This window comes from Patella vulgata, chromosome 2, assembly GCF_932274485.2.
Source record: "Patella vulgata chromosome 2, xgPatVulg1.2, whole genome shotgun sequence".
NCBI classification, from domain to species: Eukaryota; Metazoa; Mollusca; class Gastropoda; family Patellidae; genus Patella; species Patella vulgata.
The window spans coordinates 17,634,675-17,652,031 of NC_065880.2; the positions used below are offsets into that span (position 1 = coordinate 17,634,675).

General features: G+C 31.2%; 1 protein-coding gene across 4 annotated transcripts; it reads left to right on the forward strand.

Annotated features, from left to right (window-relative positions):
* The first annotated feature begins 4 nt into the window (after window positions 1-4).
* Window positions 5-17,048, forward strand: LOC126810570 (transmembrane channel-like protein 5). Of its 4 annotated transcripts, none has more exons than XR_007675255.2 (20): window positions 5-127; window positions 842-917; window positions 1,921-2,091; window positions 2,815-3,034; window positions 3,305-3,374; window positions 3,825-4,106; window positions 4,656-4,804; window positions 5,722-5,866; window positions 6,538-6,690; window positions 7,117-7,259; window positions 7,564-7,636; window positions 8,009-8,106; window positions 8,311-8,406; window positions 8,665-8,740; window positions 9,070-9,200; window positions 9,849-10,013; window positions 10,600-10,678; window positions 13,159-13,291; window positions 14,596-14,676; window positions 16,098-17,048. XR_007675255.2 is itself a non-coding variant. In XM_050535717.2 (20 exons), exons 2-19 carry the CDS (start codon window positions 869-871, stop codon window positions 14,622-14,624), a joined length of 2,262 nt encoding a protein of 753 aa, XP_050391674.1. In that variant the 5' UTR covers window positions 5-127; window positions 842-868; the 3' UTR covers window positions 14,625-14,666; window positions 16,098-17,048. The 4 variants fall into 4 exon arrangements, 3 of the variants coding, with proteins under 3 accessions (XP_050391674.1, XP_050391672.1, XP_050391673.1); XM_050535717.2 differs by having other exon boundaries at window positions 14,596-14,666; XM_050535715.2 differs by lacking the exon at window positions 14,596-14,676 and having other exon boundaries at window positions 16,098-17,046.
* Window positions 17,049-17,357: the final 309 nt, after the last annotated feature.

Here is a 17,357-nt window from a genome sequence, read left to right on the forward strand (position 1 = left end):
GTGACAAGGTTAGGTCCGCAGCGCCATCTTTGTTATTAATGAAACTTGTCAGTCGAAGTAATTCAAGTTGTTTATCTTTCAGGAAGTAAAAGGAACTGTTACATTTTGAGTCATCGACATTTTTAAGGTACATATAAAATGTATTATGAGGTGGAATGGTAGAATTATCTAAGTCACTATATATTGATAATTGTCAATAAATGATGAGCAAACCCGAATAGTCTACTTTTATTAAACTTCTGCGGTTAGCGGGTTAGTACTATTTTTGGATGTGGACTATGCATATTTCTTAGAAATTTTGACAGTCAATACCAAAGCATATAGGCCTACATTTGATACAGGCATGATTATAGAAAGTTGTGATAGTCTTTGTATCTAAATTTTCAGGTCAATGTGTCAGGGTAACTGAAAGTTTGTTTACTGTTTGGTCTATTGGCATTGCATAGGAAAAAACGGAATTCTCTCGGGTTAATAACTTTTAATATAGGTGGCCATGTGAAAAATAGTGACTTATGAATCTGTAACTAGGATTACGGTACCTGAACTATACAACTGGGATGTTCACTGGTCTAGGTAACAGTAATGTGAGTGATGGAAAAATTTGAGAAAAGTCTTCTTTGACACTATTGACAATTGACATTATAATAAGTTCCCATTAAGATTAAGAAGGTACTGAATTAATTTACTATGTCAAATTGGACAAAACAGTCCAGTACTATCTGGGCCTAGCCAGGGATGCCCACGCAAGATTACATTTCCCATAGTCTCAGAATGATCTAAATGTAAGTAAAGTGTGGACAAGACGTACATTAAACCCCATTTCCAATCATATATATTTCAGCATTAATTAAAGCTCATCATATTCATAATGAGTCGTGGTTCAGGTTATATCTATGATGATGTTCCAGATCAAATTGGTAAGTATATTTTTGATCTATTTACAGTCTGTGTTCAGATATTGATGTATGTTTTAGTTTCTATCAAGTATCAAACTACTGTATTATACCCGTCATCATTAATATCAATTTGTGTAAGCTTATATAAATAGGTCCAATCATGTTACAAAGACAAGCAACCCCCATCCTTCCCCTCTTTCCCCACCCACAAAGGCAACACATAGCATAAATAGGTGATATATTTCCTCAACAGTATCTATGACCATCAACCGGAAAACATTTAAATTACTTATTAAAATATATTTATTACTAAAAACATTCTATCTTACGAACGACAAGCATATATTACTTAATATTAGGAAATGAAATAAATGGGTTTCAACGTCCTACTTTTCTGCTCCCTCTGAGCTAATGTATGAAGACAGGCTATGATCCATGCCGTGTGTGATTAGGGAAATTTTGCCCGGACAGCGGCGCTACAGCGTATGCCAATGTCTACACAGGACCTCGTTCTTTATGTCCAATGCGAATGAGGCCCTTAGTCCTGCACCACTTAGACCACACAATAAATTATAGAGGAACTTTCTCAGCCACAACTAGGATCAAACCAGGTTAGAGAACCCGTGTTTAGACACAGACATGGTGCCCCCACCCCCTCTCCTTAATACAAAGAATGATAGGATGACTGTACATGTAAATTGAAAGAGAAGTGAATGAGCATGCTATCAAAACAGTACGTCACCAGCATACTGACATACATATTGTAAAACCGTGTTGAAATTGAATCGTTGAAGCTCTATGAATAGTACCATATTCTGCTTTATACCTGAATGTCACATATGATTCATTATGATGGCTGAATGTTAGATGACCTAACTTTTGCTTGGGGAACACATGTAACATATTCAACCATATTCTTATTCATAGTACCGTATTGAGCCAGAAATTTGATATTTGATTGTAAAGCATTAGAATTTTGAAAATAATTTAAAATGTTATTCATCATACATATTTGTTTTTAAAGGAGAAAATCAGTATGAAAATCAGAGATCTGGCCAACAATATGAAATGTCAGACATGGGGTCAAAAGGTAGCGGAAGCGTGGGTTTAACTAGACGCAAAACATGGGCAGCTCATAATGGAGCTGATTTAGAAACAGCTAGATTATTAGAAAATCTACCAAGCAGACAATTAGGTAGGATTTATCATCACTTGTTTAGATGCATTTTCAAGCTTTTTTACTAGTCCTTTTGCATCCGAAGCTCTGTATAATTTCAGTTTCCAGAAGTCCCCAAATTCCAGACTATGTCGGTTCCTGTATAACCAGAACTATATACTTGCCAAAGTTATTGTAGTAAATGATCATAGTGGTTCTCCATTGAAGAATAAAATTCTTTAACGAGTTTCATAACTCCCTTTAGCAAATCTTGATTTCATTTCTAAATAACTAATTTTTCATTTTGAAAATTTCATGAAAGGTAAATTGGCTGTCGCATCATATTTGACATTTGGTTTATATATTTAAACCTAGTTAATTGCATATCTAAGATGTTGAGAGTATTATTTGATAAATTAAAATCTACTTTGTTTAGACCTGTAAGAGTCTCTGGGCACAATTGGTTTCTATAAGTGCTTTTGCCCATGAGTGAGTACTGTCACAGATCGTCTGTTTTAAAACCTATAGTTTCATTATAACTTTCATTTGAAATAAGACGCCAGGTGTAACTAAATGAATATCGACATTGTCATGCTGATCTATAAAATACAGGAAGTCAGTACCAGTCACTGTTTTTTTATGATTTGACCGTAATGGACAATATTCCTTCCTACATATAGATAACATGAAAAGTAAAAACATTTGAACTCAGATTATTTGTATGTGAATGTGCTATAGTGTAGACATGTTTTTTTTTTGTAGAAAATTTAACTACTACCCTAGGAAGGGATACAGTAAGGCTAAATCACAGACGTTTAAAATCATTCCATGGACCATTTCATCATGGTGATGGAGAAGAAACTTCAACAGAAATAGCTAACATGGTTACGAATGATCCAGATTTTGATGATCGTACTGAAGATGAAATTCATACGTTGCTAAAAGGAATGACAACAACTCTTTCCAGTAAAAGAGCTATTCGGTAAGTTTGCTGTCTTTGGTGCTATTTGTTGTCTTAAGGTGACCTTGCATTGGTTGGCAAAGTGGCATTCTACACATTGTCATGAGATTATTCATATATTTTTCAAAGTTATACAAGATTTTCATTGCTATCACTGTCAAAATACAATATATTCTCTTTCAACAAAACTTTTTATGTCTGCATTTGAACATCAACTTTATAAAAGTGATTAGCATGATTGATTTGAATATATTGTACATGGAGTAAAGTTTTAGATTTATTATTTTATAGACGAAAAGTTAGCAGTAAAAGAAAGCGTCAACTTGGCTGGTTTACAAGAGTAAAATATAATATTGGAATGGTAAATATAGAAACTAGAATTTTAATATCTTGAGTCATGTCCATTGTCTACATATAGGGCACGTACAATGATTTCTTTTCTTAGTATATATTCAAATAAATCTTGAACCAATCTTAAACATGGGGGGTTAAATGGCTGATTGGTTAGCATGTACGTGCTGTATCATAAAGTCTCTCATTGAGTCAGCTGGCGTGGTTTCGATTACCCAGTTGTAAGTAGCAAGGAGGAGGGTCGCCTGTTCAACCTCGTGGGTTTTCTCGGGGTCCTCCAGTTTCCTGGGTAAATACCCCTACGTGCAAGCGAATTATGGAAATAAAATTGAACCATATGTTAGTCCCAAAATGACCTAGTTTGTGTCGAGTGGATGTTAAATCCCATCTCTGCATAAAATAACCTTGAATAAATATTAAGATACAAGTTTAATTTAGAATTTCATTTGTTCCTTTTCAGAGTTGGCAACATTTTAAGTACAGTATAGCTGAAGTAATGTACTCACTAGAACTATGGAAATCTCATCTCAAATTGATTGAAGGTCATTTTGGAACTGGAGTGACATCTTACTTTCTGTTTTTAAAATGGTTGTTTCTAATTAACATCCCAGTCTTCTTTCTTACTCTGGGTTTTGTAGTATTACCACAAGTGTTATACCGATGGTATGAACATATACCAACAGGTTACCAACAAACAAATACCAATAAGAGCTTTACCGGTGCTGAATTACTTGATGGTCGAGTAAGTCTTCTTTATAAATCTAGAACTAGTATATGGCCAACCACAGTAAAAACCATTTTCGAGCTCTGGAGTCATAGTTACATACGTATAAATTGGCAAAGATGTAAGGAAAATTCATATCAAAACCATTGGGATTTGTCAGAGGTTAGGGATATCGAATTAATTAATTATTAAACAAAATCTTGCACTTCAGTTATTTCCAATCGTCCTAAAAATAATTTTTTTCCATCATGTGAATCACAGATAAACAAATTGTAAGATGTGTCCGCATGTTCTCATGTAGTTTATTGTAGTAGAATACAACAGGATGTTATACAACAACTTTAAACTGTATACAGTATAGAAACTATATTAATTTTGTAAAGGGTCCTTTAACCCGAAACATGAAGATGAATAAACCACCTCTCATTTCAACCTAAAGTATGTTTTTGTACTACTGTTGTGCGGGGATTTTTAAATATCTATTAATTTATTACTTGATGTGGTTATTTATTTATAATAATTAGATTTAAGATATTTAGTATATTTATTTCTATATTATATTTCTAGGGTTGGTTTGAAAATACCGAGCTTTACTATGGTTTTTATACAAATGAAACAATAGAAATATCTTCAGGATATAAATATCACATGAGATATGCTTATTTATTTACTTGTGGTGGCTATTATTTACTCTGTCTTATTATCTTAGCTACAAGGTATAGTATTTCACTAAGTTTTTTAAGTAGCAGTATTGTTATATTAATTGATAGAGATAAACAGCGCCCAGTTAAACATACTAGATTATGGTCACCTACAAACTTATTGAATCTTTCAAACATCCATATTTCTCAAATACAACATTTGGAAGCTCTTAATTCTTAAATCGGTTGACTAACAAACTGACGTGGGGGGGTTGGATGGCCGAATGGTTAGCATGTGCACGCTGTATCATCAAGTCAATTGGCGTGGTGGTTTCGATTCCCTGGTTGTACGTGATAAGAAGTAGGGTCGTCTGTCCAACCTCGTGGGTTTTCTCCGGGTCTACCGGTTTCTACCCACTGCGAAAGATCCCTACACGCAAGCGAATTATGGAAATAAATTGAACCATGTGTTAGTCCCGAAATGACCTAGTTTGTGTCGAGTGTACGTTGAACCCCATATCTCTCTCTTTCTCACAAACTGACGTTTGTTTACATTGACGTTATAGAGATATAAACAATGGACATTATTCAAGGATATTCCAAATACTGGAGCTTACACTGTCAGAATTTCAACAATTATATGATTAAAGACTTATAAATCAAAACAAATTATTCTGGCTTACATAGACTTATTATCGCTTCGATCATTTGATATTGGGATTAAGATTTGATCATCCTAAATAGTTCATATCTTAAAATTTTTCTTTGCTCTTATTAATTTGTTTGTTAATGGATAAATGGATCCCTATTGGTTTTGGACATTTTCCCCAAAACAATTATTGAAGCTGACATATGACCATCGATAACATATATTACTCACACTATGGAGTTCTGTTTTTGTCAGATTTTCACAAGCAACGTTTATTTTGGTATGTATATAGTTGTTATTAATTTCGACCATTTTTGCAAAATGCTTATAAAATATATTGCAGTATTCTACGATCGTACAGAAAGTATTATATAGAAGGAAGTGGTGATTTTAATTATTATTTTAAAGTATTTAATGGTTGGGACTATGGCATAACATCACAAGAAGCGGCCATATTAAAACATAAAAGTCTATATTCAGAGTTGGTTGTAAGTTAAAATTTTATATAATTAAATATAAAACATTTTAGTATCATCTATTAAAGGGGCTAAATCGCTAATTTTTGGGACCTAGAAATTGACACAAATGGGTTGCAACGCATATAATAATGTAATATGAATGTATTTAAACTGATTTACATTCAACCGTTTCTGTTTTTACTCTAATTTCTAAACAGTTATGTTCGCCGAAATACGCCAGAAGTCTCAATCGAATGGCAATTTCTAGCGTTTGGTTATTCCAGTCTACACCGATAATATTTATTGCGCATGCTCTCCAGATAAGAACATGGCGTCACCGTTTGAATGACTTGTGGAATATGTCCAGCCTCGTTTTTCGTATCCCTTATGATGAACAGTGCTGAAACGCATTATGGTACATGATTCGTGTACCAATCGAAAAATGATTATTTTTTCTTAAATATTGGATATCAGAAGTCCATCGATGCCCGATAAGTTCATGGCATCAATGTTGATTTAAATTGACAAATAATTCGTGTTTTCAATGTCGAAGATTTGGGATGATATTGAGTTATAGACTTAGCTACTTTAAGGAAACTTGAGCATGAGAAGAAGTAAGACAATTTATATGTAATTTCACAGAGTTGAATTCTATGACCTGATAACATCATGTATTTTATTATTGTTGGAATATTTTGTAGGAATATTTAGCGGGTTTCAAAGCTCCAAAGGATAAAAGTTTAACTGCAAAATGTCAGATCTTCTGGTTAAGAGTTCTGACTAATACAACAGTTTTAGCTCTGCTAGCCTCATCTGGCTATCTTATCTACTATATCTCAGTTACTATGGAAACAGTAAGTGTATATATCCATTAAAGACTAATGGTGCATTCAAACTTCTAAATGACCCAAGTTGCTTGAGATAAATATTCTCAAAATTAAAATTAAAATGTACACGAAGGCTTAAATTGTTTGTGACCAGGAGTTGGGTCACCTGGGCTGTTTAACCTCAGATTTCCTCTCACTAGTCGCTGCCTATAGATTATAGAAAGAAGCTTATGATGTAAATTTTAAATTTACCCAGTTTTGTTGCATTGATGTTAGTTCTTGTCTTAGATTACACTTTGATTACAGTTGACCAAAAGACGCTGATTACATGAGAATTTAATTTTTATTTTGACGATTTTATACAATCATCCATTTACTTGGTGTTGTTTTTTTTATCTTAGTATATTAGAGAAGATATTGTGTGGTAAGATATATTTTTATTATATATTACAGAAAGATATTGCGTGGTTAGATGTATTTGCTATGCCTCTATGTATAACAGCTATAAATTTATTATTACCGCTAGTGTTCCATGGATTAGAACAACTCGAGGATTATAGTAAACCAAAAACAGAATTATATGTTCATATGGTCAGGTAATAAAACATTAGAATATTATATCACACTCAATTATATTTTTCACTGCACCATTCATCATGATTACATTGCAAGATATAATATTTGATTATCAACAATAGATTTTGATAAAATTGTATTAAGTGGGATTTGGTGGTTCATTGCTATTAATACATCAGTTAGCCATGTCCCCCATTTAGGGCGTAGCTTTATGTAACAGCTTTATGAACCCATCTACATTCAAATAAAAAAAAAACCCAGTCTTTTTCAGACAATGATACTTACTTAAATAATTAAGTATCTGAAATCTATTAATATTTACAGAACTATGACTCTAAAGGCTGTAACTTTGTGTGTTTTGGTCAATTTCTGGTATGGAAGGTCATCAAGAAGAATGGTGAGCATTGTCATTATGTTTCAAAAAGTATTTTTATACAAACCCGTATTGTAAATAATGGTGTCACCTCAGGACGTCCATCAATCTTTATTTTCACGGCTTGTTGTTATTGAGGGGGAAATAAACCATCAAACTTTTATTCCTCATTAGGAGTAATTGAGATTTTTGCTTTTTAAAACAAACTGTGATGGTTGTTCAAGGTTCAGTACCTGATCACGTTCTTAATTAGGTTCCTAAATTAATTTTATTAACGACAAAGATGATCTCAGACAAATGTCTCTTATATTGTGACTAATGTCGAGAGTTTTCAGCATGATTGTTTTAGTGGTATAAATAATAATATTCTATGATGTGTTTGTTGATATTTTTCAGTGTTGGGAGACATTTATGGGACAAGAGATATATCGTCTTGTTATTGTTGATTTCATTTTCACACTTTTGGTGACATTCTTATTTGAATTTGTTAGAAAGTAAGTTATTTTAATATAATGTATAATGGTATTTTACACATGAGACTGACTTTGTGGCAAGTACCTTGGGAAAAGCCCTTCTTTTCATATTTTTTTTAATACCGGTACATATTTATATTTACATTAAGTTTTTATTGAGCTAATCTCGGTTGTTACTTGATTGATAGAAGAAATGATTTATTGAATAATGTTACTTTTATTCAGAATAATGGCAAAATATTGTGTAAAAAGGCTATCATTACCAGAGTTTAATATTGGAAGAAATACACTGGATCTGATTTATTCCCAGACTCTGTGTTGGTAAGCGATCTCTTTTACTTTTGATATCAAATAGTTCATACTTTGTATTTCCATATAAAAGAATTCAAGTTAATTGTGTTGAGCTGTAGAATGATTTGATATGCATAAAAATCATATGCCTTTGTTAAAACTGGATTACAACTACGTATTATATTATTACATACATTATGTTCTGAATGAATTTACTCATTTATGTGTCTCACAAATTTAAAAACTTGTGCATGTATGATGTACTATTTACAAATTACAATTTTTCAGGTTGGGAACATTTTATTGTCCGTTATTATCCTGTATTGTTTTGATCAAGCTGTTTATTATCTTCTATGTTAAAAGGGTAAGTGAGTATGAAAAAGTATAATGAATAAAATTGAACTGATAGAAGAGGAAATAAATAGGCTGCACATGATTTTCTCTTGAATATAGAAGTAATAGAGATTGTTTTCAGTAATTAGGGAATTTTCAATATCCTTTCAAAATTGTGTTGTTTGTTGGTTCAGGATTGTGTTATTTGTTGTTTCAGAGCACTATTTGCTTATTCAGATTTGTGTGTTAATTGTTTCAGTTTTTTTGATGGTTTAGATTTTAGACAGTATATTAATGAATTCTTTTGTTTGTAATTACTTCAAATAATGTACTACAGGATTGTGTTTTTTATTGTTTTAGGTTAGTGTATTACAGAATTGTAAGCCATCCGTAAGACCATGGAGAGCTGCAAGGTCACACACCATCTTTCTGGCTTTTTTGTTTTGTTTCTTCTTTTTATCTACTGTAGCTGTAGCATGTGGTATTATTTTGTAAGTACACATGTCATTTAATAAATCTTTACTGATTTACCATGGTTTTTAAAACAAGGCAAATAACTCTGTTGTTATGTCCTTAAACTCATATTATCTCCCCTTAGACCACATAGTGCCTTGTAATACGTTTCAATAAACACAAAAAATAAAATTATTTTTGGTATCAAGTGTTTTAAATAGAGGTCACATACCCTGCTTGCCCAAAACCCCCTTCATTGCTTATTAATCAATGGATGTTTGATTACATCCCAGAGGACTAAGTCTACTTGATTAGATCTCTTGATTTTTTTATTTTAAATATTTTTTTAATGAACATATTAGTATTATTATTATTTTAATGTCTGAAATGAAACCAAGAGGATAAATTAGTCAATAATCCCATTGCCTTCACATTTGTTTATTTACATGTTTGTATAGTTTAAACAGTCTTTTATAGAACAACTAATAAAAAATAAAGCTGAAGGCAATGAGGTCATTGGCAATTTTATCTTCTTGGTTTTACTTCAGACATTGTAATGATAAAGTCTCGCCATCTGTGTGGTGTCTAATAAATAAGGTGATATAATGGTAGGAAAATTTGTGTTTAATATGTATTAATATACAAATATATTCACTGTTTGATAATTATAAATTCTCTTCTTATAGTGTTCTACCTAGTGAAGAATGTGGTCCATATAAAGGACAGAATCAGACCTACGAAATTGTAACTGAGTTAATAGATGATTGGAGGGAAGATGAACCATGGTTAACCTATATTATAGATTTTATATCATCTCCTGGTTGTATAGCTGCTATTGTTATACTTTTAGGGTAAGTGTATATTTTATAATACCATATATCATGTCTTGGCGTACTTGGAAGCCATAGTGGCTCAGTGATTAAGGGCCTGGCAAAGAACAGTGTCTAGTTATTCAGATATGATGAATAAGCAAGGTGCTGCAGGATAGATCATCCCTCTCCTACATCTTTATGGACCTGCTCCATGTCTGAGAATAAGTTACTTCCCCACTTTATTGAGGAATGTCTATTTGGGAACAGAAGCAACTGTACAGTTGTTAAAGATTATCCTTGTTCCATGAGATTGTTATAATACAATGCCGTACTATTCGCCTGGGTATTTATTACATAAGTTCACCAAGAAGAAAATGTTTGTTTCGTGTCTTGTTGAAGTAAATAAATTTAGCTATTCAGCTCATTATTCATGCACAAATAGATCCCAGTATTAATTATGGCAGTATACTTACCTATGCTGTGGTCCCACAAGATAAATTTGCTCTCTGGTTTTATTGTTACATACTAGTTGGTTATATAATTATGTAAAGGCCAACACCACCACGCGACATTTTACAATACATACTTTGTCGTATAAATTGTTTGTTTATTGAATGTATTTCAGAATGGGGACATATTATATACGACTAGTTATGATTGGTCATAAAGAAATGGTGATATTATTAGAACAACAACTGGCTCTGGTTAGTTAATATTTAACCTATATCTTTAACCTGAATTTCGAATAATGAAACGAAGAAACCTATTGAATTTCAGTAATTATTGATAATGTTTAGAGTTATTGTCCTTGATCACTTGGTAAAATCCTTTGAATGGTTTAGCAACAAAAGTTTTCATCAGATTTGCTTGAACTTTATATTCTGTTCAGATTGGTGAGACCAGGGCTGTCGGTAATTTTTCACAGTTGATTAGCAGCACTGCTAATCAAAAAGTCCAATTTCGCCAAATTTGATTAGCAAATTTAAAAATTGATTAGCAGTTTTTCAGTTTCAATGTAAAACACCTAAATAACAAGATATTACTTTAATTCATAACAAATATGATTAGATTCCATTCTGACTATTCTTAGATTTTTTAGCACTGCCACAAGTACTTGTGACAGTTTGTGAATGTGATGTAGAAATTTAGTTAGGTCTTATGTCTGAAGCCAATTCTTGACAAAGACTTTCGAAGCCCCACTCATTTTAATTGTTATTTTTTTGTTACGTTAGAAATCTTCGTTAGAAAACAATTTCGTCTGCTTTTTATCTTGTATTACTATTTTTCTTCAATCGGACACACCTCGATTAACTAGACACACACGATATAAACAATAATGTTTTACGGGAATTTTTACTTTGATTTATCATTTTACAATACGTTAACATGTATTTATTTTTTTATATTTTATTTACAATACGTGGGGGATACATTGGATTTATTTCTTTCAAAATGAATATGATATAATTACTTGATGTCTCGCAACGTGAGTGGTACTACTTGATTCCCTATTTCCGGTTTAATAGTCCCTATTCATAGAGTTATGTGTTATATAGTATTGTGTCTGGTAGTTCGAGAAGAAAATGTCACACGGAGAATTCAGTTTTGTTTATAAAATTTTATTCAACATTTTATACACGTTGAAAGTGTTGAGTAAGCCTTCTAGTCTTCAAAATGTGGATTATTCTTGTGTCAATATCCAAAATGACAGGCATATTGATGATTCGCAGTAACTGCGAATCAAAAACGTTAGATTTTAATTTTTGGTTAGCAACGGACAAAATATGTATCGCAAATTGCGCTGCGATACTGGTTGTCGGCAGCCCTGGGTGAGACCTATATAGGATTTCAACAATTTTTTGTCAATTACTTCAGTTATTGCCCTTAGTCACTTTGTAGAATATTGTGAATGCTCAAACACAATGATCTGATCTACTGGAAATTTACATTCTTTGTTTTGATTCTTATGGCAAATAAGACTATCTTTTTACATCAATTTATGAAAATTATTTCAAGGCCCTTGTAGAATCTTATCATTGCTCCAATAAAGTTTTGCAGTGTGCAGTTTTTGCATCTTATTTACTTCAAGAATTATGATGTTACAACTGTTATGGATTACATGGATAACTAAACTGTTGTGGAGATTTTTGTTGTTTATAATATCTTCAACTTAAAGGCAATTAAAGTTAACTTAAAGGTCACCGTTTTCATGTTATACTGATGCATACTTAAAGATACATTATGGGAGATTTTTATAAGGAGTTAGCCATTCTTGCTTTAACAGTTCAAAAGTAGACGATGAAAGAAGAATATATTGAAAATTTCAGTCAAATTACTTTATTCTGAACATAGTTATCAACAGTGTAATTTTTGACTAGAAATGGGATTGAATTCCATCTTCACCGATTCTTAGTATGGCCGATCGTTTGATTGACAGGCGTTAACTCCACCTACTTAATCTCTGCTGTCTTTTGTCTGCTGTCATCATATCCAAATTTGTGTTTTACCTTTTTGGATTTTTATAACAATTGGACAAAATGAGTGAGAGGGTAAATTTTCATTCTTATTTGTATTTTGTGCATGCATTAAATCAATTGAATATAGGACATAATATTATAATACAATATGATAAATCTATAGGTATACACCAGTGGCGTCGTGCCTATTGGGGAAATAAAAATATTTTTATTATATTATTAAGACAGAAGACCTGTCCGTCTGTATTAGTCATCACACGGTCTCTAGGAATTGTATAATTTGTCATTATCTGTGTTTAGTTTATTGCACTTTAAATAGTTTAGATGTCATTTGTTAAGGCATCGCTAAACAGCGGCCTCGCTTCCTACTCTCTATCATTTAGCCTCGATCCGGGAGTATGACGTCAACGTAACGGTTAATCTCCGCTCACAACGCCATTTAAAATTAAATCAGTCAACGAAATTCTGTTTAAATCCAAGCTGAATCCAAGCCATCCGTGAGTCTACGGAGTTGATTTTGTGCTTGTTGTGTAAATAAAGATCTAATTTATAATTTCTATGACATCTGAAGCCTAAATAAAGACTTGCAATAATCAGATTTAGCTCTTGCATAATGTATGTTTAAAAAAAACTTTAATCTTTTCCGGTGACCTTTAATTATATGTAAATCTTTAAGAGGTTCAAAGATTTTCATGTTATTTTATTAGGAGGGAAAAGATAAAAACTTTCTATTACAAATACTTCAAAATGTCAATAAACAGAATAGAAAGATAGATAAAAAGACACCTGATCGACCATTTGCTTCTCCTTCTGATGATGTAGAAAGTATTACATCTCCAGGTTAGTATTTTCACTTCTATGATGTCTATTATAAGCCTACATTTAATGTGGATGTTTATTGTTGTCACCTACATCCGTCGGTCCATTTGAATTTTTTGTGATTGCTTTATACACCTATATTCTTCACAGATTGTTTTCAAATTCTTAGAAATTTTTTTTTTTGTGATGAGGAAGAATCTTGTTGAAACTTTTTAAATCTCGTTAGAAAAGAACTTGAAATGGATTTTTAAAAGACTTGGCAATAGAGGCGTAAGGGGGAACCTGATTGAAATTCAGAAAAATTTGATGGCACATTTATTTTCAAATTTATGAAATCTTGTAAATATTCTACAGGAAACAGTTCTCAGTGGATTTTTTTTTTTGACTTGGTGAGATTGTTAACTGGGGCATAAGGAAGTAACTTTTTGAATTTCAATATTTCCAAATTGTGGATTTTGAACGCGTGTCTCTGACTTATATTTGAACTTACTGGTAATATATTTGATAAAACTTGTTTAATGGGAGGGGACGAATAATGTATAATGTATGTGCGTTATATGTCCTACCTCATGTGTTTTCTCCAAGCCTTCCCACAGCTAAAGACCCCTACACGCAAGCAAAATATTGAAATAAAATTGAACCATGTATTAGTCCCCAAATGACCTAGTTTGTGTTGAGTGGACGTTAATTTCGAGTTGACTGTAATATCAGACTATATTGCTGCTGATGGGCATACAAGGGGCCTGAGAAGTCCCTGTCTTATTTTTTCAGATATGATTTTTAGACCTGTTGATCTTATCAATTGTTTGTTTGATTCTGATTGGATTTTTTTTTCATTTCCTAAAATAGCACTAGAAAAATACAATATTGGAAAATTTATTACCAATAATTTTGTTTCTTTAATATAAACTTTAGTTAAAGAACATAAAATTGTTTCAAAATTTAAATCTTTGCTTTGGCATAGTGCTGTATTAAGAAAAATATTTTTTCTGTGGATGCATTTTTGGGGATTATATTTTATTATCAATTGCATATGCTGCCTCTAATGGGTGTTTACAGATATCTTAATGCATTTTTTCCCTTATAAATGAAGAGAAGAGTATTTAATTTTTTGCTTTTACAAAATGTTGAATGTATGAACAATTGCATAAATTAGTAATACATGGTTAAAAATCCTGTATTTTTTAAAAATGAATCAAATTGTTTCTTCTAAAGTCTACTGAATCTCTTTAACCAATTACTGAATATTTGACCAATGAAGATAAAGATTGATTATCAGAATACATGTATACCTTAGTTTAATAATTACTATAATATTTCGTTAGATGGTGACCTTTCTTTCGAAAGACTATGATATTTCAATAGATGTTGACCTCTCTTCTCAAAGACTTATCAAGTAAAGCAGGGTTTGAGTCATATTATATCTGTCTTGTGGTTGTTTTTTTTTATATTTTTTTGGAATGAAATTATTTTGATTATATTTCTTTCCCCTGAAGTTTCTAGCATTTTATAAATATATGTATATGCTATGTTTAAGTGTATTATTTTTTGTTGCATGATATCTGGATATTGTAAAAGACCTACTAATATTACATTTCTTATCAAATTCAGGGATTATTTTGAAATGTTTTGGAAAGTATATAAATGTGTAGGCCATTCAAAAGGAAATTTTTTAAAGGATACAAGACATAGATTTTTTAGTTCAAAGGTGCCAATATTGATATGGTGAATAGAGATCCAGATTTTTCAGAAATACACCTTTGTTTCAAAAGGACATTGTTTATGTGTTAACAGAAGACAATTTTTTATGAGAGAAGCACAAGTGGAAATTTTCAGGGTGATAACTATTACCCTTTACCAACAAGAGCCTAACCAACCTGCTAGTAGTAACACACATGCTACTTTCGGTACAGTACTATTGAGACTATAAACCTGGTTATTGCATCAATTCCAACTTGCTTCTTCAGTTGTTTCTAAAGGTTGTCCAAGGACTTCAGTTTAGGATGTCTTATAAGACCAATTAGAAATAAATGTATCCTACAAAGAGAGAAATTTTTGATTTGTTGCCATGGATTGTGCTAGTAGTAATCTGTCTTTTGATTTTAAGTAAAGCAGTGTTGTAATAAATGTTGTGTTAATCACTATTATTATTAACATCACTAACAATATCTGGGATTATCTATGTATAGACAGTGCTATCAAACTTTAATATCTTTATATGTGAACTTTAAACATTAACATTCATAGTAGCAGTAACACATATATTTTTATGGTAATTATGAAATATAAAATTCATATTACAGAACAGCATGAAGAAGGACTAATCTAATTACTAATGGAAAACTAAATCTTAAGATATTTAAGTCTGTTTTTGCAGATATAAGAAAATAACTTACATGTATATTACAGAACAGCATGAAGGAGGACTAATCGAATTACTAATGGAAAACTAAATCTTAAGATACTTATGTCTGTTTTTGCAGATATAAGAAAATAACTTTCTGTTACTTGATTATTATAGTGTCTTTTTATAATAATACTAATTTTCTTTGAATTTCATATGTATATATGACACCTAATTCACAACATTTTGATAATTTAGCAAAGTTTATTAATTTGTAACCAAACAAATAAGAGTACTTGAAGTTTAGAAATAATTAAAAATTAAAAAATTAGTTTGCAAACAACCTTTTCTTTACTACACAGATTAGATATAGTTCGCTAATAATTATATGTAGTGAAAGGTATTTACAGACATAGGGAGTCTGTTTCCTTTTTTTTTCCTTTCAACTTGTACCCCTGTCTATTTATTTTGTTTGTTTTCTAGGTGGAAGAAAATTTATTCGACAAGTTGCTGAAGCTTCAGCTCGTGGTGGACAGATGTGAGATAATTTTTTAACAGCAATCTCGTTGATCAGAATTTTTATATATTTATCTGAATTTCATACAAAAATGGGATCAAAATGTTTTCCGTTTGTATATGTATATTTAGCTTTTTTCACGTTGAGGAGATTTGATAAGCTAACTTATGTTATTATGTTAATAAAATTTTAGATACTATATTTTACCATTTATTATTTAATATCTTGAATGATAGTAATTATTTTATTGTAATATTTTACTAAATCAAAATATGAGTATGGATGTTTATATTTATTACATTGTAATTAAATTGAATGAAATAAGCTTTAATGTTTAACATGAAACTCTAGTTATGCTTTAACTGCCAATAAAAACTTGACCTAATGTATAGTCTAGAAAATCCAGAAAAAAATGTAATGCTTTACCTTGTAAAATATTTTATTGCTATTTTGCTATTTATTAATATTTTATATGGTGGTTGAGGTTGCATCTACACTGTACATTGATTTGTCAACTTTAATTTTATGTGTTTTAAAGCTCCTAATTATATTTTTGCACAGATGATTTCCACTAGTAAATTTATGAAATGACATTTGATTTCTTACTAGTAAGTAATTAGATGCTCTTGTCACCACAGTGACTATTATGCCAATTATAGAACTGAAACAAGGATTCGATATTGACAATCATCATAGCACCTTCAAAAATTGTTAGTTTTATGTATTGCATGTTCTTATTGATTCATTTGATATATATTATGAAATTTGATTAAATATGCAATCTACTGTCTTTCATATTCCAATTTCAAGCATTATCTATAATCTATGTCATTGCTGTTTGATATTTCTAATAGCATTGCACATATTTACGATTACATTTGATATATGTATTCTATATTGTGTTCATTATTATATATCTATATATACTTATTTACAAATAAAAGTATTTTTGATAACAAATGTGTGTTTTGTAACTCCTGTCACTAATGTGTGTTTTGTAACTCCAGTCACTAATGAGTAAGTCGCTAGTCACAAGATCAATAAAATTAGTCAAATAGAAATAAACTACTTTAACTCATCTCAACACTTAAATTATATCCTCTTGATTTGGCATGCTTTGGATGGTATTGTACCATTAACCAAACAAACTGATGTTGATTTGTGTCAGCAGTACAGGTCATAAATTCCATAATGTGGATAGGGACTTATATGCAGTCCAATAATAC

Excerpts from the sequence above, each read along its gene's own strand:
- LOC126810570 (XM_050535715.2), top strand. The coding sequence starts at position 869 with ATGAGTCGTGGTTCAGGTTATATCTATGATGATGTTCCAGATCAAATT. Across the intron at positions 3,375-3,824 it reads TAAAATATAATATTGGAATG|AGTTGGCAACATTTTAAGTA; the intron begins GTAAATATAGAA and ends GTTCCTTTTCAG. Across the intron at positions 7,260-7,563 it reads TTATATGTTCATATGGTCAG|AACTATGACTCTAAAGGCTG; the intron begins GTAATAAAACAT and ends TAATATTTACAG.